Genomic DNA, 25,811 nt, shown 5'->3' on the forward strand with positions numbered 1-25,811 from the left:
ACTAAACACAAACTGTTTTTGAAAGAAAAAATATATAAAAAACCAACTGCATCTTGGGAGGATAAACTGAAGGGGCAGTTTTGTGCTCTTGCAGTCCCTTTGTTTTCAATGAGATTCTGCAGCTCTGTGCATACTGCAGAATTCCACCAGCGGAATGAATCTGTCCAAAGAATGAACGTGTTAATTGCTGCTGGACTGCATTGCTGTCTATGAGACAGCGTGTGGTCCTACCACCAGCAATGCCTGCTGCAAACCTGTGCAGAGGAAAAGTTGATCACTTGCCTGTAGAAACCAATCACTTTTTAAAAAGGCCTCTGAAAAATAGAAGAAGTGATCTGATTGGTAACTATGGGCAACTTTTCCTCTACATAGATTTTGATAAATCTCCCCACTTGTCAAGTAAAATCAGTGCCTATGGAGTAGGTAATAATGCATGGAGTTGTCACCCAGGAATTATACTTTTCTGATGGAACCGTACCCTATATACAGATCCCACATGGACTGATGTTATAGAAGGGATTCTGCTGGGTTGCATGAAAACAAGTTATTTTTTTCTTCTTTTATTGTTTTTGTCCACCAAGCACACACCCCCCCTCTGCAATACAGTAATAAAAGCTGCACCAGCGGTTTTGTCACATGGACAGTCTATGTTGTAATGGTGTTGTCTGCAGGGTCGGGTCCCCAGTGTGTAATGTATGCAGGTAAGGATGATGGTCTCACCGGAAACCTCCTTTTATGACTGATTTTCATCTCGGTGCTGAAGATCTCTGGGGGGTATTTTGTATCTGTCCACAGCTTTAAATCCAGAATTCCCTGGTTACAGGACCCCCTCACTCTCTGCCTGTAGGAGGAAAAAGTTCACACTGTAAGGACTTGATAAACTGGACCGGTATCGTACATAAAACGGAGGAAGCCATCTTGTGCTCTGTTTTTTTTCCCCACACCTCAACACTGAAATTGCACCAAGGCCGTGTTCAAACGGCAGAATGTCCGTGCGGAATTGATTTCCATGAGATTGTGGTGCTCTGTTCACACGGCAAAATTTTCTGCTGCGGAAATCCTAATTCCGGTGTCTGCAAAAACATTGAACATGTTGAATGTTTTTGCGAATTCCGCAAGAAAATGTATTGCAGTCTATAAGATGGCGCTTATCTGAGCAGTCCTATCGCTGGCATATTCTGCCGGCGCTCCGCTGTCTGTGAAATGTCCTATGAAATGCTAGGGTGCATGTTGCTTGTGATAATGTGAGCAGCTTGCATGGCCTAAATGTCTTATCATGGCCTGCTACATCTTCAAACTCCCATTGAGCACATCTGGGATGTCATTGATCAGCAATTGCAAAGAAAGCTGCCAGCCCAAGTGCTTTCAGCGTGGCAGAACATTCCTCAGACAACCATTAATATCCTCATTGATAGCATACCATGGTGTGTAAGTCTGTGTTTAAATACTGAATAAAATAAATTGTTTTGAATAATTTGTTTCCATTTTTTTAATCATTTGCATATTGTTAACATGTCTGTGATTTCCATAATTCCATGACTTTTCCTTCTTGGTGTTGCAATTTAAATATTGAGGAGTGTCTCTTAATATATCTTCTGACAGCCTCTTCCATTAAAGGAAATCTGTCATCATTGCCAGCTGCACTAACCTGTCGGTACACAGAGGTAGTGAAGGTGACACTGATGACAACCATACTTACGGATCCTCACACCGTGCATCCGCTATCTTCCTTCGTATCTTCTGTTCCGGAGCCGACTTTGTGACGTCACTGCTGCTGCTTTTCTGCTGGGTCACGCTGCTCGCAAACAGCAGAGGTAACATCAGGAAACCCTGTCCATGCTCCAAATTGGCCCCAGAACAGAAGATACAGAGAGAGAACAGGAGCACGGAGCGAGGACCGGTAAGTTTGGTTGACATCAGTGTCATCTGCACTACCTGTCTGTACCGACATGTTAGTGCTAGTGACGCTTTTAAATTTCCTTTAAAACCATAAAAATTGTAGTTAGCATTGCTAGTTCCTGTAGTGCATGAGTACTATCATGTGTTTGTACCACAGTTAAATGGGCACTCTCATTAAAACTATTTTTTGCTATTGCACTCTTTATGGTAAATAAAAAATCTTTCTAATGTCTCATTTTATTTGTGTGTAAAAATAAATCTGAAAATAGGTGTCTCCCTACTTGTCCAGAGCACATTTCCCCTCATCTTTTGCAAAGACTTTGGACTCCTGCTGGCCTCGCAGAAGTCCAAAAGCAGGAAATGCTGAGGGGTGTGTGTGCGCAGCCTTATCCAATCAGAAACTCTTTTATTATAACAATATAAAACTTTACAGAAATACAAACATTATTATAAACATAAATACAAACTTTCCGTTTCTAAAGCAAAACACAAAAATAAGCATGACTAGCAATAACTATAACACAAAACCACCTCAGAACCAAAATCCTGCCTAACCGGCCTGCCCAGCTATAATAACTCATGACACTAAACACGCAACTTAAACTAGCTTTAATTCACACCAACACTCCTATTATGCCAAAATAAAAAAAAAATCCTTTTTTTTTTTTTATATTATAAATAACAAATATAGCTTACCTCGCTATAACAAAAAATTCAACTTGACAATTGTTATTTACATAAAAATGGATTTTTAATTTTTTTATGAATTTGTATTTTTTTTATTATAATTTTTTTTTACATACATAAATATAAACCACCCTACCCATAAACACACAACCAATGCAAATATACTAAACTATACTACATTTTTTTCCCTAGCATAAATAACAGAAATAAAGCTTACTTCGCTATAACAGAAATAATTTGTATTTATTTATTTATTTTTTTTATTTATTTTTTAATAAATATATATAAACCACACTACCCACAAACACACTACACACCAACACACATATACTAAACTATATTGCAATTTATTTATTTATTTATTTTTGTATCCTTTCTCCTAGCATAAATAACAGAAATATAGCTTACTTCGCTATAACAGAAATAAATCTCGACTTGGACAGATGTTATTTACAATTTTTTCTTCCCATTCCCCCTTCTCTCCATAACAGCTTAAGCTGGTCCATCTGCCATAACTATACCCCCATTAAGATTATATATACAGTATACGCACAATATATACAATATATACACACAATAAAATAATTAGTGACAATAACCTACTTCACTAAATTAATTCTAACTATACCCATCACCCACACTACCCCAACCTGGATGAGGGTCAGAGTCCGATATGGTTTTGAACAGCAAAGTCTTGTCTTACTGACCCACACCAGGCACCCAAAAACAACATGAAGTCTGAACATGAGTCCTTTCTTGCCCAACCCAAAGTCCCCCACCCAACCTAACTAAGACCCAACCACCTACCTATACAGAACAATATTACAAAAACATAAAATACTACAAAACAATGCAATCCCTTTATAAAGCCCAAGTTCAGTGCCTGTAAGCCCTTTATCAACCTTCACGCTCTAAACAAAACAAAAAGCTATGCAGTTCATGCATTAGCCCACCACCAGGATTGGAGGATGGCAATCCTGATATGAATTTGAACTCTCTCCCTAACTCTACCCTATCTCTCACTCTATCGCTATCTCTTCATTAAACTAACCCTACACTTACCCTAACCCTGTCCCTATATCACTGCCCCTAATCAAAATAAAGGTACTTGGCCGAAAAGGCCTAATACCTAGGGCACATCAAAAGAAAACCCTCTCCATAGGAGAGAAGCCCTACTGGTACCAAGACTGCCATACTCCAAAGACCTGATCTTCCCGAGGTCACCGGTGATATTCCAACAGACCTCCACCTCGGAGAGGATTTTCTGTTGGGTCGACACTAAACACCGTGCGTTCAATGTGTAGTACCTAACCACTAAACTAACTAAGAATAAAGTGCCTTGGTCTCGGCCACCCAGAGTAATGAATGCCCCATAAGCCCACTCTGGATAGGTAAGGCCGGCAAGTTGACTCCAGCCGATGGAAGCACCCACCCTGTTGTAAACCCCTATATTAAAAGGGACAATGAAGCAGGAAGTTGTCCATGCTTTCCAGCGTGTCCCTGCACGGGGACATCCCCAGTCATCAGAGTTCCTGTACTTCAAATTGTCCCTCACATATAGCTTTCCCTGAAAGCAGCACCAGGCCAAGTCCCAAAACTTCTGGGGGATCCTTTTCATGTTCAAAAGATACAATCCCACCCTCAGATCCCGACCTGGGCAGTCCCTGAGCGCCAGAGGCTTCTGGAAGTGGGTCAACAGAACCCGTTTGTCAAGGAACTGCCTTGACTGGGTCCTGATCTCCCACACTCCCAGACCCCACCGACGTATCGCCTTCAGAGTCGGGGTAGCGTAAGCCGGAAGATATCCATGGGGCGTATGGAGGTCCTTCACTCGCCCTCCTCTCTCCCATTCCTGGAAGAAAGGCCGAAACCATTCCCTGCAGGAGATAACCCATGGAGGAGCCCTCTCTTTCCAGAGGTTTGCGATGTTAGCTTTCAAGAAGGTGTTCGTAAAGAACACCACAGGGTTTACCATAGATAAACCCCCTAGTCTCCTCGTGCGGTACGTAACCTCCCTCTTGCCTAAGTTCATCCTGTTTCCCCATAACATCTGGAAAAACAGGCTGTAGATCCTAGTGTAGTAAGCCTCTGGTAAGATACATACACTGCCCAGATAGATAAACAAGGGGAGGAGGTACGATTTGATCAGGTGTACCCTTTCCCTGAGGGTCAAAGACCAACCCTTCCACTGGTTCACCATCCTGGAGCTTACCATTCCAGTTTTTAGTGGGATAATCATCCTGGCCAAATGTGATGCCTAAGACTTTTGCTGATTCTTGGGGCCCTGGAAGAGTGTCCGGGAGATCAAACGTGGGATCTTGGACCCGGATGCCTCCGAGTAGTGGTCCACATCCGACATCACCACATTGACCTCCTCCCTCGAGGAGACGAAAATAGTGACATCGTCAGCGTACGCCACCACTCTTTGGGTGACAGCCGGCTCCGCCAGACTCATCCCGACTCCCACCAATGGTCCGCGACTCAACCTCCTAAGGAAGGGATCGATCGCGAACACATATAAGAGTGGGCTCAAAGGACAACCCTGACGGACTCCGGACCCCACCTCAAAAGAGCGGCCAGACCAACCGTTCACCAGAGGGAAACTCTCTGCCCCTGCATACAAGATCTTAAGGCAATTAACAAAAGTACTTGGTAAGCCATATCTCAGGAGGATGGACCAGAGGTACTCATGGTTCACCCGATCAAATGCTTTGGCCTGATCCAAGGACAGCAAGTACCCCTTCCAGAGACCTGCACTACTACGCTCCACTGCCTCCCTGACACTAAGGACAGCACTTAAGGTGCTTCGGCCTGGAACAGTGCAGTGCTGGGCCTCCAAAAGGAGCCGGGGTGCAAACTTCACCAACCGATTAAACAGTATCTTAGCCAGAAGCTTCCTGTCCGTATTGAGAAGAGCTATGGGCCTCCAATTCTCAATACGGCTGGGATCTTTCCCCTTTGAGAGAAGAATCAGGGCTGACCTCCTCATTGACTTCGGCAGAGTGCCTGAGGAGAGACGCTCATTGAATACCTCAGTCAAGAGGGGAGCTAAAGACTCTTTAAAGGTCCTGTACCACTCAGATGTTAAGCCATCCGGACCTGGCGACATCTTAGGGGCAAGCCCCTCGATCACCAGTCTCACTTCCTCTTCCCTGATCTCTTCTGCCCAAACGGCAAGAGAGGGGTCTACCCCTGGCTCAGGAATGGCTTCAGCCAGGAAACCCGACATCACATCCCGATCCAGATCCTTCCTTCCCAAGAGGTGCAAGTAGAAGGATCTGACAACCTCTGGACCGATTCAGAGATCCTGTACTATCAATCAGTCCTGAAATGACTTTACTACTCACTGACATCTTGCAGTTTCTGTAAGGGTCGGGCGAGCGGTACCTCCCGTAATCCCTCTCAAAAACCAAAGATGCGTGCCTATCATACTGACACCTCATCAGCAAGGACTTCACTCTGGAGATATCCTCTTGGCTACCTCCAGTCGAGACAAGAAGCTCGAGTTTCCTCCTTAGACCTCAGGGACCTGAGGCTCGAGAGCTGGCGGAAGAACCCCGCAACCCACTTCTTGAATATCTCCCACCACTCCAGCTTATTACTAAATAGATCCAGTAAAGGTACCTGACTCTGAAGAAAATCCTCAAAGGACTGTCTTACCTCCGCTTCCTCCAGGAGGGACGAATTCAGCTTCCAATAACCTTTACCCATCCGGGGGGTCTCTGAAACATTCAAGGAAAACAAAATCATACAGTGATCAGAGAACTCCACCTCAACCACAGACACTGCGGAAGAGACGGCTTCCTCCTTCAAATAAAACCTGTCTAACCTAGACCTGCAGCTACCTCGATGAAAGGTGAAACCCGCATGGCCTGAGGGGCTCCGGATGTGAGCATCCTCTAGGCGAGCTTCCCTAACTATATTATTGAGGGCCACACAGTCATAAGTCAGCGGATTATTGGAACCTCTCCTATCTTGGGACCTCGTGACATTATTGAAGTCCCCTCCAAAAATCACTTGCCGACTCGTAAAAAGAAAGGGCTTAATCTTCATAAAGAGATCCTTACGGCCCCAACTGGTTTGTGGGGCATAGATGTTAATAAGCCGGAGCTCCTGTCCCTTCATGAAGACATCTTAGATCAGGCACCTCCCCATTTCTAACTCAATAACCCGTCTGCATTCAATTGGAGCAGTAAAAAGGACTGCCACCCCACTATACGGCTCAGCCGCAAGAGACCAGTGGGAGGGACCGCGCCTCCACTCTCTTCTGGCTTTAACCAGACAGGCTAGATCTGACAACCTGGTCTCCTGTAAAAAGAAAATGTCGGCTTCAACACGGCCGAGAAAATCAAAGGCTGCGAATCTAGCCATATCCGACTTAATATTGGCACAGTTAATAGATGCCAGCGTCAATGGGGAGAGTGCCGCCATCCTGAGTGATTGAGTTAGATGGCCTAATATCCCTTACACCTTCTTCCTCTCCTTTCCCCCACCCCCATCTGAGTCAGAGGAAGACCCCTTACGCCTTTTAAAGCTCTGGGATAAATCCATCCCAGGATCTTTACCTTTGGAATCCAGAGTTGCCTTCCTCCCTGAGGAAACCACCTCAGGGGTAGAAGGCTTGGCGCCCCCTGGAGGCTGCACCACCTCCCGCCCCTCTTCCTCCCCCTCAAGAGGAGGAGGCGAGATAGTTTCCCCGAGGGCCTCATACCGATTCGAGAGGACGATCAGAGGGTCGGAGACTGGGATGTTCCTTTTCAGGTCTGGGGCTGTAACAGAAGAGGAGGACAGAACCTCCTTACTTTTTCACTTTTTCCTCCTCCTCTTCTTTTTACGGTAACCATTTAGCTTCTGCCCTCCCTCCTCATCCACTGTTTCGTATTGGGAAGAACTGGAGGAGAGGGCAATCTCACCCTCCTCTTTGCAAATTCTCTTGACCTCCTCATCCAACTCAGTCTCACCCAAAACCTCAGATTGCTGACCAACTGAGCCCGTGCCTGGAGAGGGACCCAGAGCTACCCCTGGCACCTGGGAATTCTCCTGGACCCTCTCTAACCTGCGCTTCTCCTCTCGCCTCAGCTGAGAGGGGGTCTTGTGCTTCTCCCTCACTGGTTTTGGTGCCACTTCTCCATGGCTGGTCCCCCCCCCCCACCCCCACTGAGGCAACCGACAGGCTCTCCCCAGCAGGAGCGGTCGCAGCATAGGAAAAGGAGCGCGGACACCGGCTGAAAGGGTGACCTAAGTCACCACACAAGTTACACCTAATCTGCCCACAGGTGGCTGCCAGGTGACCCACCCCACAGCAGAGGGCGCATATCTGCTGAATGCAGTTTGCACTGAAATGGTTTGGGTCACCACACCTGTGACACAGCTTCGGCTGCCCTTGGTAGAAGACGGAAAACCTCCAGGCCCCAGACCAGATCCAGTGTTCGTCAAAATTATTTCGGGGGACGTCCGTCACCTCCCCATACCTGCCCAGCCAGGTCATGATATCGTAGCATGAAAGTGACTCATTACGGGTTAATACGGACACCTTCTTCAGCATGCATTGGCGGGATACTGCTTTTACAGCAAAATCCCGCCATCCGGGCTCGTTCTTCATCAGCTCATAATTAGATCAGAAAAGATCAAGTCCCTCTGGCCTAACAAAGCTGACGTCAAACTCAGAGGAGCCGAACAGGTGGATGAGGGCAAAGATGTCCCTAGCCCTGAAACCCATCTGGAGAAGAAGCTCCACTACCTTGCCCCTTGGGGGGCACGTATCTTTGCCAGTCCACACCAGACGGGCCACGTTCCTGCGGCCTGCCTCCTGCCCGGGTGTATGGAGGGACCATACGATCTTCCCATCTTTTTCTCGGAACGCTCCAAGACCATGTTTCTCCACCCAAAAAGACAGGTCCACCTCCTTTCCCTCTACCTGGAGCGTCCTCTCTCCTCTCCTAAGCGCCTCCAGGAGGCGCCGCTGCAAGTGACCATTTCCGGATTCCAAAGGTAAAGAACTCACTGAACTTCCCGAACCCCCAGCCGCCACACTTGCATAACTCCTGGCGACTGGGGGGGCAGCCGGACCAGACCACGACACACCAGAGCCACCAGCACTAACACCACAATCATTCCTCCCATCCATAACACTCCTCCTATTCATACCACTACCACTCCTCTCATCCACAGCACTACCACTCCTCCCATCTGCACCTCTATCACTCCTCCTATTCACAGCACTACCACTCCTCTCATCCACACCACTACCACTCCTCTCATCCACAGCCCTGACACTCCTTCCATTCACAGCACTACCACTCCTCCCATCCATAGCACTAGCACTCCTCTCATCAACAGCACTACCACTCCTCTCATTCACAGCACTACCACTCCCCCCATCTACAGCACTAGCACCCCTCCCATCAACAGCTCTACCACTCCTCTTCTCCACAGCACTACCACTCCTCCCATTCACAGCACTAGCACTCCTCCCATTCACAGCACTACCCTCATTCACAGCACTACCACTACTCCCATTCACTGTACTACCACACCTCTCAACCACAGCACTACCACTCTCATCATTCACACAGGTATTACTAAACCCTTTTAGTGTAGTAGCTCTTTCATACTTACTTTTGACTGCGCTGGCCGTAATATATTGTAAGGTTGCTGGCTTGAGACAGAGTGCTGGTGCCGATGTCACTAACTCTGCCTCTGACATCACATCTCTGCCACTGATGTCACCATCTCTGTTTCCCGACGTCACTTCCATGAGCAGGGCCGCCCCTCCTCCTACACCATGTGACGTGCAGGAAATCCCCTTCCCCACAGGGGAAGTTTCCATTATGTCTGCACTTGCACTGAACGACTGCTGATGCCTGGACACTCCCCCCCCCCCCTCACAGGGGAGTGCCCTGCACCAACAGCAATGCCCAGGGGACCGCCCCCCACTTTAGACCTGTCCTGCCCTTCCCTATCGACAGGACAGGAGGGCTTCTCAGCATCTCCCTCCGCCATCTTGGATTTCACACTGTACCCCCCGTGCTGGCCCCGCTCCACCTCAGAAGCGGGGTCTTGCAGAGTGGGGCGCCCAGCATCCTGAACTGACTTCTCAGCCAGCCCAGACTGCTGGAAAGGACAAAAAACAAACTGGGTAACTTCTCCCACTTTCCTTTTTTTTACTCTCCTGCCCTTTCTTCCTCCCTCCTTCAGGGCACAGATCCTCACCAAAGGAAAAGTTCTGGAAGTGAGTGGGGGATTCCTGCAGGATGATGGCCCGGAGCATCCCACCATCACTGTCCTCCTCGCTCTCATCGGATGTCACAGGTAAGGCCACCATTTGGGCAGCAGCAAGGTGGTCTTCACTGAGGGGGGGGTCAGGGGTGACACAGGCAGCTGGGGTTCCACTGTCTAACACCATACTCTCCACCCTCACCTCAGCCTCTCTGACTACCTCCGACTGCTCCTCCACCTCCTCCTCACCGCCACTACTCTCCCCATCATCCACCACCTCCTTACCTGGGGATTTCATGGCGGTGAATCTGTCCACATTTTGCAGCTTTTCTTTTAACAGTCCACTGCCTTCCAAAAGGACCTTCCTCCTCTCTTCCAATGCCTCAATCTCTGCTTTGCAGGCTTTTATTCTCACCCTCAGCTCGGGTTGTTTCTTCTTGGGACCCCTGTCAGCCATGTTCTGGGCCAGGCGCAAATCCTCCCTGGCAGCCCTTAGCTCTTTCCCACAGCGGTCATATTCTGTAAACAGAGCCGTCATCCTGGAGCAGTAGATTTCCATAGACTCTTTCGGGTCTCGGTTGCCCCACATCTCGACCGTCTGCAGGCTTTTCTTGGCCTTCTTGCCTCTAGTGGCCTTTCTACTACTCGCCGTTGCCTGGGGAGCAGGGCCCACATTACTGCGATCCCTGCTAGATTTTCTTCCACAGGCCGGAAGACTGGCTGTAGATGGCTTCTCTCCACTCCCTGCCAGCCTGGAATGGGAAGTAGAGGCCGGGGACTCCCGGGGCTCCATGCAGGAAGGCCCTCCCCAGGAGCCTGCCACACTCCTGGGAAAGGCGGATGGAAAACGCTGCCTCTGTACTCTGGAAGTCCTGGAGAGCTCAAAAGGGACACACCTGACAGCTGCACACACTAAACTGCTCTGGGCTGTGTGTAGCAGAGTGAGGGAGGAAGCTCTCCCCTGTAAGGCTTTGATGTCACGCCTGCTGGAGAACGCCCCTTTCCAGTCTGTGAATCTGACTGAGCAGAAAATACAGAGCAATATAAAGGTGGAAAACGAACAAATAATAAAAATAAAGGCAGGGGGTGGTTTATCATGATGGGGGCAGTGAACTGGGAGGATTATAAAATTAATAAGATCATGAAGGCAATATTGAATGATAAAAGACATAGAGTTGGGGAGGCTGCATTTTTTTTTATATACTTGTGATGGTGGAAGACAGGATGCCTTAAATATTGTTTATAATAGTCGCCTGTTATAATGCTGTTTCACTGTTTTATTACGTGGGGCAGGAAGGCAACGTAAAAGTGTTTATATTTTGTGAAAAGTAAGAAGCGAGAGGCCACTCACCGCATCTGGCGCTTTGGATGCTTTATTTTCATGTGCAGATAAAATCATCTGACAGGACAGAACGCTATTAATGGCGCTGCAGTAACAGCGGCTCATTCACACTGGTATAGTGCTGCTGATGAAGCAGTCTGATGAAGCACTATACCAGGGTGAAACAGCTGCTGTTACTGCAGCACAATTGATGGCGTTCTGTTCTGTCCTGTTGGATTTTATCTGCACAAGAAAATAAAGCCTCCGAAGCACCAGATGCGGTGAGTGGCCTCTCACTTCTTACTTTTCAAGTAATTTAGTTAACTGTGAAATTCCATGAGATTGAGCACCCCAACGGCTATTTTCTTCCATCCTTCAGTACAAGCTGGTCATATTGTGCACTAGTGACAGTTGTGGGATTTTTTGGTTGTGCTGACCTCTGTATCTTCAGTACTGTGTTTATATTTTGTTATGGGACCTCATAACTATTTATTGAACAAACCACAAGGACCCTTACCTGCTCTTCAGCCTGGTCTCGCTCTCGATGTATCCTAATGGAGTCTTCAGCCATTCAGCTCCATTTAAGCTCTGCCGACCCAGTGGAACCTGAGGGAGTTTCTGCAAATTCAGCTCATGGATTTCCTTGGCAGAAAACACCCTGCCTTTAAGAGGAGATAAATGATCAAAACCAAAGAATCCTCCCATTGACAGTCCCTGTCACCTAGCAGTCAAGCCTGATGCCACAAACTTCAGACAGTCATTCACTTTATTGTAGATGGTCACACAAAGCATGAACCTACAGCATCATCAGCCACCCAAGTAAACCAGCATCTCAAGGGTCCCCTGGACGTCAGAGTACCACTCATCCCACAACATTGGAAATATAAATTGTGTTAAAAATATATGAAGAAAAACTGGCGCCGGTTCCACTGACGCTTACCTGTCTCACAGTGCATCGCTATCTTCTCCTCCTCATACTTCTTCTGAGACTGCTGGAGGAGAGGGTCCTGAAACATTGGAGTAGAAACCTGAAAAAACAAAACATACTGGCCCAGATTTAGTAAAACTGTCTAATTCTTAGATGGTACTTAGATGGTACAAACTAAGGGCCCTGTTACATAGGGGGGATATCAGCCGAACACTTGTTTGTCAGCTGATCGAGTTGTTTCGGCCTGCTAAAATATCATTGGCTGCACATCTCCCTATGTGGTCGGGGATGATCACTGCAAAGGTCCACACAAATGATCCAGTAATCATTCATGCAGCCGTTCCCATACGGTGCTCGAGCCGTGTAATACGATAGCTGATCTACGAGATTGGCGCTCATTTACAGGGTGGGTCAGGACATCTAATATGGCCCTTAGACAGTCTTTAAACTTGCCAGATTTATCACAGTATCAGGCTGACTAATAAATATGACATACCTGGAGACTTTTTGTAGGCTTACTTAAAACCAGAATTGTGTGTGAAAATTTTGATGCATGTAGACCATGTCCCATTTTACTGAACCTATGCCCCCTTTACCTGGACCAAGCAGAATAATAAGTGTCTAAAACTCATAAAAAATTTGGCGCAAATCATGTAAAAACAAGACAATGGATGCTGTGTAACTTCTTCATGAAGCAATTATAAAGTGCAAGCGGTGCTCAGATTTTTGTACACGTAAGTCAGGTCTTGGCCCTAGATCAGTGTTTCCCAACCAGGGTGCCTCCAGCTGTTGCAAAACTACAACTCCCAGCATGCTCTAAGTTGTAGTTTTGCAACAGCTGGAGGCACCCTGGTTGGGAAACCCTGCCCTAGATACTGCTCTCAAGGTGCCAGTGCTGTGAACTTGTCTTCTATGAAGTATTGTGATTGCTGGAGCTTTGTTTTTAGGCAGCTCCCACAGTACCGAGCCCTCTGGGGCAGGAAGTAATGATGCACTCTATAGGGTTTCTCTTACCTGGAGATAATGCTTGTACAGACGGTTAATAAATGGGTCGTACTCAGAGGAGTCATAATCTCTCATAAATGCGCTACCCTGGAGGAGAAGATAACGTGGATATTAATGAATCCCACAGCTCCAGAACATCTCACAACAATCATCTGTTATTACTTCTAGGAAAAGGATGTGGAATTTATAAGAAAAATACTGTCGTATAAAGAATATAACCGTATACAAATGGAAATAGGTAGTGTAGCTGACTATAGCTCGATACTGGTGTTTCCTATACCCCAAATAGGCCTAGGCATATGTCAAGAAAGTAGTATATAATTAAAATGATATAAAAAAAACTACTCAAAGGTACGTAGAAAAAGAATGATATATCCAATAGTGATTAAAGTAATTCTAACAATTTATTAGATAGGTAAATATAAATAGGTAAAGCTGAGATCTAGTGCAGGGCCTTTGCACAGACTCAACAACAATTGATATTGAATACTAAAAATATTCCCCACAAGAAAAAACCTCCCTCTGCTCCATAAACTTTATATAGCCATATAGCTAATGATCTTGCAAGGTTCCACAATTAGCAGGAATAGTTATGTAGTAAAGTGCATAGTATCTTAGTTGGAAATGAAAGTCAGATAGTATTAGCATAGCACCGCTCACCGAATCCACGATCTGCTCGGGCTTCAGGCTCTGGTCACCGCTGTAGTGTGCGGGCCGTCCGGATGTATGAAGCAAGCAGGACAGCCCGAACACTACAGCGGTGACAAGAGCCTGAAGCCCGAGCAGATCGTGACCCCCTTGAGAAAGGCTTCGGTCCTGAAACGCAGCATTGGGGTGGTGTCCCCTCAGTCCCTCTTGGAGCATTTTTGACTTGCTGGTTTTTGTAGTCCTCCTTGGACACTGTTCTATTGTAGTGTTGTTTTATACACTCCATTCACCTCCATGCATGTTTTGCCTGCTTTAGCTCTTTTGTGTGACCTGAGGGGTCACCCTTGCTGTTTTCTGCCCCCCTTGGTGGGAGTCCTGTATTTTTATGTATTTTTGTTAATTGAATAACATATTGTTTGTATATTTCTCTAAAAAGGCTCCGTTTCTCTGTTTGTACCATTTAGTTATGGGAGCTGTATAGCTTTGTTTGGTATATGGGTGGGTTATTAATAGTGAGGATTGCATATCCCATATTTACAATTTTTTCAGATTTTTTATTTCCCCCTGCCCCTTTTTTTGGTATCTGTGTTTTTTCTATACTGCTCCTATATACAAGAATATAACTACTATAATACTGCCTCCTACATACAAGGATATAACTATTATAATACTGCCTCCTAAATACAAGAATATAACTACTATAATACTGTCCCTATATACAAGAATATAACTACTATAATACTGCCCCCTATGTACAAGAATATAACTACTATAATACAGCTCCTATATACAAGAATATAACTACTATACTACAGCTCCTATATACAAGAATATAACTACTATAATACTGAGACAGTAGAGGAAATGTAAGACGGCACTACCAACGGTCATAGCATGCAAAAACATATAATGTAAATGATCCTATGCAGGAGGAGCAGATTCCGGGGTACAGGGGTGCTAGATGTATGTGAAATAAAGACATCTATGTATGAAACCGAAAGAAGAAATTCACATCTGCACTCACCTGTGTACAACTTCACTTTATTTCGTCATCATAAAGAATATACAAGCTGGCCTGGTGGGATCGGGAAACAAGGAGCACAACAGCCGAGGCTGTGCTGGTGGGCGGCGAACAGCTGGTTTCGAGGGTAAAATCTGGCCAGAGGAAGCGGTTTAACCGCGAAACCAGCTGTTCGCCGCCCACCTGCACAGCCTCGGCTGTTGTGCTCCTTGTTTCCCGATCCCACCAGGCCAGCTTGTATATTCTTTATGATGACGAAATAAAGTGAAGTTGTACACAGGTGAGTGCAGATGTGAATTTCTCCTTTCGGATTCATAACTACTATAATACTGCCTCCTACATACAAGAATATAACTACTATAATACTGCTCCTATATACAAGAATATAACTACTATAATACTGCTCCTATATACAAGAATATAACTACTATAATACTGCTCCTATATACAAGAATATAACTACTATAATACTGCTCCTATTTACAAGAATATAACTACTATAATACTGCCTCCTACATACAAGAATATAACTACTATAATACTGCTCCTATTTACAAGAATATAACTACTATAATACTGCTCCTATGTACAAGAATATAACTACTATAATACTGCTCCTATTTACAAGAATATAACTACTATAATACTGCTCCTATTTACAAGAATATAACTACTATAATACTGCCTCCTACATACAAGAATATAACTACTATAATACTGCTCCTATTTACAAGAATATAACTACTATAATACTGCTCCTATTTACAAGAATATAACTACTATAATACTGCTCCTATTTACAAGAATATAACTACTATAATACTGCCTCCTATGTACAAGAATATAACTACTATAATACTGCTCCTATGTACAAGAATATAACTACTATAATACTGCTCCTATGTACAAGAATATAACTACTATAATACTGCTCCTATTTACAAGAATATAACTACTATAATACTTTCCCCTATACACAATATATTCAAACAGGTGTTCCTAGAAAATATATTTTTGACTAAGTTTCTACACTAAAAAAGCAGATTAGTTCTGTGACTTTCCACAGGAGGTGCTCACATTGCTTCTGGTCCCAGCTATGGTCCAGTGACAACTTTTTCAAAGACAAATCGATGCCGGCCCACACCATTTGCCAACATTGTAATAAAGAACCTCTGCAGTTTTACCTTCTTATTGCAATATCTTAAGTACTGAGCCAGAAGACGTCGTCTTCTTTTTTCTATATCCTCAGCAGACTGGTTATCAATGTACTTCTCAATTGCCATCTGTAGAGGATAAGCCACTTGTTCTGTCCACCTCTTGTGCTGGATCTCCCTTCTGCTCTGCTCAGCCTGCTCAGCCTGTTTCACATATTCATCCACTTTCTGATGGAATACAAAACAAAATACAAAAAGCTAAGAAACTATGGAAAAAAGATAAAACTGCTCACCCATCAATTTATTTCCACAAGTAGAAGGACACTTTGGAGTGGTTTGTTAAGGGGCATTATATATTTTCTTTTCCATATGTTTCCTGTATATTGTCTTCACTATAAGGACTTTACACTGAACATAGTATAAGGGGAGGGGATTGCCCACAACCAAAGCCAAACTGGTCTAATGGGAAACTTCCTGGTAGGCCTATAGCTCTGTGAGCCAGTGCCATTTTAAAAAGGAGGCACTGGCCAGGCCCAGGCTGCCTACCCACACTAGCATTAGGACCTTGTGTGCAACCGCCAAATAGTGGCAGAGCTATAAGCTCCTAGTCTGCTACTTACTCTAGTGCCTACAGGGAGGCCATGCAGGATGTCTGCATCATGGCCTCATGTGGACTCATGTGACTCCTTGGTTGTGCACCGTCCAAGCCAAAAAAGTTGGAATTTTCTCCCAGACATCTGGATAACCCTGCCAGGTTACCCCTTGTGTGCTACAGCACATCTGCAACCCCACCGCTTGCATAGCGGGACCAACGGCCGGCTGCCTCCCGACTCTTCTGCATACTCAAAGCGCAAATCAGTGTTGTGCCTGCCCACACAACGCTAAAAGGTGAGCATATTACAGTTCATTCCCAGATGTTTTATGCCTTGAATTATGGATTGTGTTATGGGGTCTGAATTTTTGGGGTTTTGGATCCAAATTATGGGGTATGAACTGAATAGTCAGAGCTGAAAAATGTTGGTGGAGTCTGGGGTCTTAATCATGGGCTTTGGGGAATAATAAATCTATTATATATAATATTCTTCAAAAGGGCGCATGGAAACAGTTTCTCCAGAAGAGGTGTTCACTGTGGTATTCCCAGTGCCCAAACCGGATAAAAAATGAAGGCTTATAATAGATTTACGCTTTCTGAACCAACATTTGCACAAGCAGAAGTTCAAGATGGACATAATAAAATCTGTCCTAACTATTCTGCAGCCTGAGGAGGTGATGGCGTCCCTGGACTTACAAGATGCGTACCTGCACATACCAATTCATGTCTTGTACAGAAAATATCTAAGAGTGGCAGTTTGTACTTCAAATCAAACGATGCATTATCATAGTAACATAGTTCATAAGATTGAAAAAAGACCAGAGTCCATCAAGTTCAACCTATAACCCTAATAAGTCCCTATTGAGTTGAGATGATCCAGAGGAAGGCAAAAAACCCTCATACTAGAGGTAAAAATTCCTTCCCGACTCCAATATGACAGTCAGAATAAATCCCTGGATGAACCTTCTGTCCCTATAAATCTAGTATACATAACCAGCAATGTTATTATTCTCCAAAAATACTTCTACACCCCTTTTTGAACTCTATTACAGAGTTCACCATGACCATCTCCTCCGGGAGAGAATTCCACAGTCTCACTGCTCTTACAGTAAAGAACCCCCGTCTGTGCTGGTGTAGAAACCTTCTTTCCTCTAAATGTAGAGGATGCCCCTTGTTATAGATACAGTCCTGGGTAAAAAATAGATCATGGGAGAGATCTCTGTACTGTTCCCTGATATATTCATACATAGTTATTAGGTCGCCCCTAAGCCTTCTTTTTTCTAAACTAAATAACCCTGATTCTGATAATCTTTCTGGGTACTGTAGTCCTCCCATTCCCCGTATTACTCTGGTTGCCCATCTTTGAACCCTCTCCAGCTCCACTATATCTTTCTTGTACACTGGTGCCCAGTACTGTACACAGTATTCTATGTGTGGTCTGACTAGTGATTTGTACAGTGGTAGAATTATTTTCTTGTCGTGGGCATCTATGCCCCTATTGATGTACCCCAAAATGTTATTTGCCTTGGCTGCAGCTGCCCGACACTGGTCACTACAGCTAAATTTACTGTTAACTAAGACTCCTAAGTCCTTTTCCATGTAAGTCATCCCAAGTGTTCTCCCATTTAATACATAATCCCAGCCCGGATTTTTCTTCCCCATGTGCATTACCTTACATTTATCAGTGTTGAACCTCATCTGCCACTTCCCAGCCCAAACCTCCAACCTATCCAGATCCATTTGTAACAGTGCACTGTCCTCTATAGTGTTTACCGCTTTACAGAGTTTAGTGTCATCTGCAAAGATTGCTACTTTACTATTCAACCCTCTCTGCAAGGTCATTAATGAATATATTAAATATCAATTCAAAGCTCTTCCGTTCAGCCCTTCTCCAGCGCCAATCATTTTTACCAAGGTAGTGGAGGTCCTTGTGGGCAGCACTAAGACTTCAAGGTCTGAAAATAATACTGTATCTGGACGACTGGCTATTCAGAATTCCGAAATTCTGAAATCTCACCTCCAAATCACACTGAATCTCCTCCAGAAAGTAGGATTTGTGGTGAATTTTCAGGAGTCACAGTTGAATCCTACTACGAGAATTCAAATTCTGGGTCTACTGGTGAATTCAAGAAGTTGAAAGTTTTTCTGCCTCAGCACAAAATATCTCCAGATTTCCTCCAGCAGAAGAAGCTACAGATCTCGGCTGTTACTATTCTCTAATTCTTGCAGGAAGGATTTCAGTAAGACCTCAAGGCTAATACTTTACATGAATGCAATCATTGCTATGTCAGATGGCCAGTTTGCTCATGATCCTTTCATGACCAAGTTCTTTAAGGCATTGAAGAAGCTGAGACCTGCGGTCCGGTTCCCCATCCCGGTCTGGGACTTATGTCTGGTTCTAAATAAACGTACTTTACAGCCTTTCGAGCCGCTTACAGAAGTAGATCTAAAGTGGCTATCCTGTAAAGTATTGTTTCTCATAGCAGTGACCTGTGCAAAGAGATTAGGAGAGCTCCAGGCTTTGTCTTCCTGTGAACCTTATTTGAAAATCCTTCCTGACAGGGTCCGTATCAGAACAGTTTCTGCCTAAGGTGGCCTCTGCTAATAACATCAACAGTGAGTCAGTACTTCCAGAATTCCTCCCTAATCCGGTTTCTGAAGAAGATATTTGTTACCACTCTCTGGATGTAAAAAGAGGACTTATCTGTTATCTAGCTAGAGTCAAGGAGTTCCAGAAAGATGAGAATTTGTTCATTCTGTATATCGGTCCAAGAAAAGGGTTTAAAGCTTCTATAGACTTTCTAGCATGCTGGATGAAGTTGGCAATTTCTGAGGCTTATGTGCTAGATGGTAAGGAACCACCGCAACCGCTGAAAGCTCACTCTATCAGAGCAGCATCTACTTATTGGGCAGAGAGACAACAAGCGCACATCCTGGACATCTGTAATGCAGCCTCTTGGTCTTCATCTTCCACCTTCATGAAGCACTACAGGCTCGACATGCAGACCGGTCACCCAGCCTTTAGCACAGCAGTGTTGTCTGCAGTAAATACAGTTTAATACCCTCCCTTTGTTTTCATTGGTAAATCCCTGTGGTGCTGCCGTTAGGACGTAGAAGAAAGTAAAAATTTTGCTTACCGTAATCTTGCTTTCTTCTAGTCCGTAGGTAGCACATTTACCCTCCCAATAAAGTTTTTTGCATGAATTTTGTCTATTTTATTACACAGTGTTTTTTGGTGTTTGAGACCCTTTTATGCCCTTGGCAAGGGGGGGCTACTGTTTAATCGTCTAATTATTCTAGGTAGGTGGTCCTATTGGGGAATCAGTGGGGCTAGAATATGCCTTCGGAATAGAAGAAAGCAAAATTACGGTAAGTAAAATTTAAACTATATATATAAGAAAATTGGTGCAGCACTCGGTAAATGCAAAAAAGAAGGTGAATTTATTCCCACATGTCCAGAAAAACAAGCGACGTTTCAGCTCCTCAATGGAGCTTTTTTCAAGCATGCTTGAAAAAAGCTCCATTGAGGAGCTGAAATGTCGCTTGTTTTCAGACCACACTGAAATCCTAATTCAAAAGCATGGGTCCCATAAATTAGAATCCACACCAGAATCTGTAAGTCATTCCCCAAAGCCCATGAGTAAGACCCCAGACTCCACCAATGTGTCAGTAATTTTAGACCACATAATTGTGACCAAATTTTTAAATTCTGATCCCAGGCCACATTTTTCAGCTCTGACTATTCAGTCCATACCCCATAATTTGGATCCAAAACCCCAAAAATTCAGACCCCATAACACAATCCATAATTCAAACCTATGGCCCACCATATAGATTGGATTTTATTCATAATTCAGACTCCATCTCTGGTACATACACTTTTTGGTAATGACATAACTTGACTTCCATTCATTCATGTATCTTGTTACCATATTCTCAGATATCTCAGTACCTGCACCCCTGCTTAGCCTCCACCATTACTATTATGTCCCTGAACTCAGATCTTCCACAGCATAACACTTACATCAATGTTTTTAAACCATTGTGCCTCCAGCTGTTGCAAACTACAACTCCCAGCAGACCCGGACAGCCAAAGGCTGTCCGAGCATGCTGGCAGTTGTAGTTTTGCAACAGCTGGAGGCACCTTGGTTGGATAACACTGCCTTATATACTACAACTGCACTAGTGTATGACATAGGAGCATAATTCAAGACTATTCAGACATAAAATTTACTTTACAACCAAATCTTATAAATGCCAGATCAGTTAGGTTTAGGACAATGATAATTTTACTTTGTAAACACAAATGTGGAATGAAAGTGAAGACTGGAGGAAAAAAGGAAATGTGCAGAACACAAATCAGTCATCTCTTCTCAGTTCTTTGTCCATATTTTTCCCATTCTTGGCAAGTACCTGGTTATAGATGTTCTCTGTGTCCAAAACACACTGGGTCATCGCACTGAGCTCCCGGCTTTCTTCATCCACCAATAGCTGAGAAGATGAATATTAGTTAAATATAAGTTTCTCAAAAGAAAAAAAAAGATTTGAAGCAGTGTTCTCATAGGTTGGGGACATGTGGGGTTCGGGTTGTCCCCCAATCAGCCCTTATTGCCTACCATTGCATTTTATCAAGGGAAATGTCCCATAGTTCAATGGTGATCTTGATCCACTACAAAGCTACATGCTGGATGCCTATCCCACCCAAAACACGCCTGGCCCCCTAAAATTGGCAGCTATTGAAATGATAAATGCTCACCCTCAGGTCTCTTCAATATAACCATACAGTTTGTAATGCACCAGAATGCTCCAAATACACCCCAAGCGGCTAACAGAGGCATGGAGTTAGATTTTGTTTGGTTTTCGGTATTAGAACGTTGAAATACCGCCTTTTTGGACATGCCTTTTTTAACATTGTACACATGATTTATTCTACATCACATACCATGATATGGCTAAATGGGGTACAGCCCCCCCCCCCCCCATTTTCAATATATAAAGGTATCAGATAGGCCCCCTGTCCTCTGTTTTTTTTTTTTTGTTTTTTTTCCCATTCATTCATAATATACGTCATGCAATATAGTATCGCACTTTTTTTTTTACAGATTCCCATACAATATATATACATAAAATAAGACAAATTAAAACATATATCTTAAGGTGTACTTAAACATAAGCTTAGGTTCAACCAGAATCCATATTAAACCCCAAAAAACCAAAACCAACCAAAACAAAAAAAAAAAGAAAAAAGGGAGGGCCACTTCCACATAGCATTTAATACCTAAGTTCTATCTAGCCACTTCTTCCATGTTTTGTTTAATTTGATTCCCTCTTAAGACTTCTCAGATCCTTACCAACTTTTAAAGGCATCAACATAGACCGAGCAAAACTTTAGCATTTGCTGATATCATCACTTTTATCCTATCATGCCTACAGCCGATGAATGGAACTAGAAAAACTTTGGTTAGTCCCTTTCCACCCCAATACACTGCTCTGGTCCCCTCCTGCATCCACTGTCTCTCTATCCCCCTTATTGGGCCCGATGGAGTTCTCTAAGTATGTCTGGGGTTATTGTTCTGTGAAATTTAAGCTATTGTCCCCCTCTTCGATCTTTTCTTTATCAGCCTAACTTTCCTTCTGGCCTCTCTGCAGTCATGGTACGGGATTGGTGTTCTAGGGGCCTTTTTTGTTAGGCGGACGTTGTAGACCCTCTCTCTCGCTCACTTCTTCCCTTCTCTCAATTACAATCTCGGTGGGATCTCCCCTTGTCTGAACGCGTTCATTATTTGCAGCTACAACATTTTCTGTCCTCTACCACCGGCTCCTCTGTGATTTCTATGCCTACTGGGTCCGAGAGGTTATGCCGTGGCGGGCCTCTCCGACATCTACTCTTTGCTTCTTCAACCTCTTGTGGGTATCCTGGTGTCACACCGCTATATGGGTCGTTGGGAAGATGCTCTAAACACTAAAATTACTCTTCCTCAGTGGAGGGTTATCTGGGAGAGGGCCTCTAAGGCATCTATTTGTATGGCTTATAAGGAAACCCAATACAAACTGCTTATGGGGTGGTATCATACTCCTGAGCTGTTAAATAGGTTGAACCCTGACATCCCCCCCCCCCCAATGCTGGCGTTGTGGGGTTGGTTTGGGCACGGTGTTTCATATCTTCTGGTCCTGCCCTCTGATAGTGGACTATTGGAATAAAGTACAGAGATTACTGTCTGATGTATTGGGAGTGTTGGCCCCTCTCGATCCTCTTACTTATCTTCTCCAGCTTTCTTACCCTGCGCTGTCTAAGAAATTATTCAAGCTCTTCATGCACATAGTCTTAGCTGCCAAGACCCTCATTGCCAAATGCTGAAAGAGGACCCTTCCCCCCCTGAATCTGACCTCTTGTCCCGAGTACGGGAGATTCGTTCTATGGAATCCTTAACGGCTTCCCTGAACAACTCTATCCCTTCGTTTCTCTCAGTCTGGGAACTCTGGGACTGTTTTTCAGATAGGCAACCACCTTGACTCTCTCCTCTTCTATGTCTATATATAAAAGAGTTCACAATGATACTGGGGACATGCTTTCTGTTTGTGTGGAGAAGAGTCTCCCATCTCACCCACATTCACCCGCACTCTTTATAGACATAATCCACATCCTTCTATTCACTCGCTACTGCTGGTTACTAATCGTTTACTCTGCTCTCAGCGGGTAAACCCCATCTAATAAAATGGTATCATTCCAAAATTCTTATTTTTTTTCTCCAAATAATCCAGCTCTTTCTAAAAAAAATAATTTAACGTGGCCTTTAGGACACTTATTTGAAAAATTACCATCAGCTTATTCAAATTACATCAGACTAAATGTGTAGATGCTTTGACCAAGGGTGACCCAAAACAGCTGGAAGGTCTAAAGATTTAAAAAAACAACTACAAATTGTCTACAAGGCAACACACAATTTTTCCAGATGTACAAAGCTCTAATCCTTCAAACTGTTAAATGTAAAAGTTAAATATTAGAGTTCTGCACAACTGGGAAATTGGTCCGATGTTGCCTTGTAGGCCATTTGTAGTTGTTCCTTAAATTTCTAGGTAGTCTCAATTGACCTAATTTTAGGATTTAAAGTAGAACAGAGAATATGAAATGTGCATTTTGACTGGATAGGGAATAGACAAATTATTACGCTAACCAGTGTTTTTGCTTTCCTCTACCTCCCGTAACGTTATCACACGTATGACAGATATTCCGAGGCCCTGAAAGGGGTACTCCACCTTCAGACATCTTATCCACTATCCAAAGGATAGGGCATAAGATGTCTGATCGTGGGGATATCCCTACTGCACCCGGCATTTGTTTAGAACGTCGGGTGCAGTGCCGGAGGCTCATGACGTCACGGCCATGCCCCCTCAATGTGTCACGCCCCCTCCCATAGACTTGCATTGAGGAGGCGTGGCGTAACGTCACAAGCCTCTACCTCGCATCGCCAGTCATCCGGTACGGAGCGAACTTCGCTCCGTGCACCGGATATCTGGGGCCCTTTGGGGATAAGATGTCTTGTGGCAGAGTAGCCCTTTAAGAGATAATCCCTTGATATGGACTACAGTTCAGAGTTGGTAAACTTCTAAAGGCATCTACCACTGTACTTCTTCCCTTTAGAGGTAACCCCCAGTTTTTTTAAAGTGAACCTCCATAGATTTCTAGTGCTCTTGAAGTTGCGGGCTGCCCCATATGTTGTTGACCTCCTCACAGACTTCTAAATCCCACTTTTATTTGACACAGCAGAAAATAAATAATTTTTTATTAGAAGGGAATATGTTTATTTTCTTATAACTCAAACATTATACAGACGCTGTCCTCATACCGGATCTACAGATTATTTTGTTTGTCTCATGTCAGCTCAGGCTAGACGATCATTCTACTATTTTTTTTCTATAAGATTCTCAAGCCCTCTAGCCAATGGCTAGACTTCTCCCCAGGACCTGCCAGATGGGCCTCCCAACTCCATCCACTCATAGTCCAGTATTGTCTTGCCTCCACCCTGAAGATTAATGCAGCCCTACCAAATGGTACTTCTAGAATGATGGCCCTAATGATTTTTCAGTGAGCAAATCTGGCTGTCTATGGCCATGTTCACGGTAGAATATTTCCATAGACAGCAATGCATTACTGACAGGATTCGGCTGAAGGAATCGACATGTCAATTCTTTCGGCGGAGGCCCGAATCGGGATATCTGTGGCAGATGTTTCGGAAATTCCACTGCATGAACAGTGCAGCAGAATCCCACTGAAAAACAATACGACTTTGCTGTAACAGAATTTTTGGTATTCTTGACACTTTTAAGCTAAGAACCTCAAATCTTCATAAAACACCTGAATTGTGATTATACTGTAGGTCAAATAATCTTCTCCTCATTGCAATATTTGTATAAAAAATTCACTCTGATAAGAAAAGGTATAAAAACTGCACATAATGTGAACTGACCCCAACCCACATATGAATCTAATGAGTGTACCTGTATGATCTCCAGCACCAGCAGCCTGATTGGATCACCACATGCAGTGATCAAATGCCACACCCTCATCCAGAGGATTCATGGGAAATATAGGCATCATTCAGAACCATTGTGTTTGACGACTTTTCATAAAAGTCGGATGTGTAAATGAAATGATAATTTTTTCACTAAAATGTAGTTTTTTCCCCCAAATTTACCGTTTTTAAAAGAGGGGATAGGAGAAAATGCCCCCCAAATGTTTAACCCCTTAAGGACTCAGCCCATTTTGGCCTTAAGGACTCAGACAATTTAATTTTTAAGTTTTAATTTTTTCCTCCTCGCCTTCTAAAAATCACAGACTAGTATGAGGGCTTGTTTTTTGCGCGACCAGTTGTCCTTTGTAATGACATAACTCATTACATCATAAAATGTATGGCGCAACCAAAAAACCCTATTTTTGTGGGGAAATTAAAAAGAAAAACGCAATTTTGCTAATTTTGGAAGGTTTCGTTTTCACGCCGTACAATTTATGGTAAAAATGACATGTGTTCTTTATTCTGAGGGTCAATACGATTAAAATGATACCCATTATTATATACTTTTATATTATTGTTGCACTTAAAAAAAATCACAAACTTTTTAACCAAATTAGTACGTTTATAATCCCTTTATTTTGATGACCTCTAACTTTTTTATTTTTGCGCCATGATCTGTACTTTTTTTTGATACCACATTTGCATATAAAAACTTTTAATAAATTTTTTATAATTTTTTTTAAATAAAATGTATAAAAAAGTAGCAATTTTGGACTTTTTTTTTTCGTTCACGCCGTTCACCGTACGGGATCATTAACATTTTAT

The 25,811-nt window shown here is 43.8% G+C and overlaps 1 protein-coding gene across 7 annotated transcripts in view; it reads right to left on the reverse strand.

Annotated features, from left to right (window-relative positions):
* Positions 1-544: 544 nt before the first annotated feature.
* FAM228B (family with sequence similarity 228 member B) overlaps positions 545-25,811 on the reverse strand; it is an 88,684-nt gene continuing 63,417 nt past the window's right edge. For 4 of the 7 annotated variants that reach the window (XM_056564344.1, XM_056564343.1, XM_056564342.1 and 1 more), the window contains 6 exons: positions 20,887-20,964; positions 15,912-16,109; positions 13,068-13,145; positions 12,066-12,171; positions 11,643-11,787; positions 545-841 (listed from right to left, as the gene is read on the reverse strand). In XM_056564344.1, coding sequence (XP_056420319.1) covers positions 646-841; positions 11,643-11,787; positions 12,066-12,171; positions 13,068-13,145; positions 15,912-16,109; positions 20,887-20,964 — 801 coding nt within the window. In that variant the 3' untranslated portion in view covers positions 545-645. The remainder of the gene's footprint in view (positions 842-11,642; positions 11,788-12,065; positions 12,172-13,067; positions 13,146-15,911; positions 16,110-20,886; positions 20,965-25,811) is intronic. The other 3 variants (XM_056564340.1, XM_056564339.1, XM_056564345.1) reach the window with 3 other exon arrangements.

This window comes from Hyla sarda, chromosome 3, assembly GCF_029499605.1.
Source record: "Hyla sarda isolate aHylSar1 chromosome 3, aHylSar1.hap1, whole genome shotgun sequence".
NCBI classification, from domain to species: domain Eukaryota; kingdom Metazoa; phylum Chordata; class Amphibia; order Anura; family Hylidae; genus Hyla; species Hyla sarda.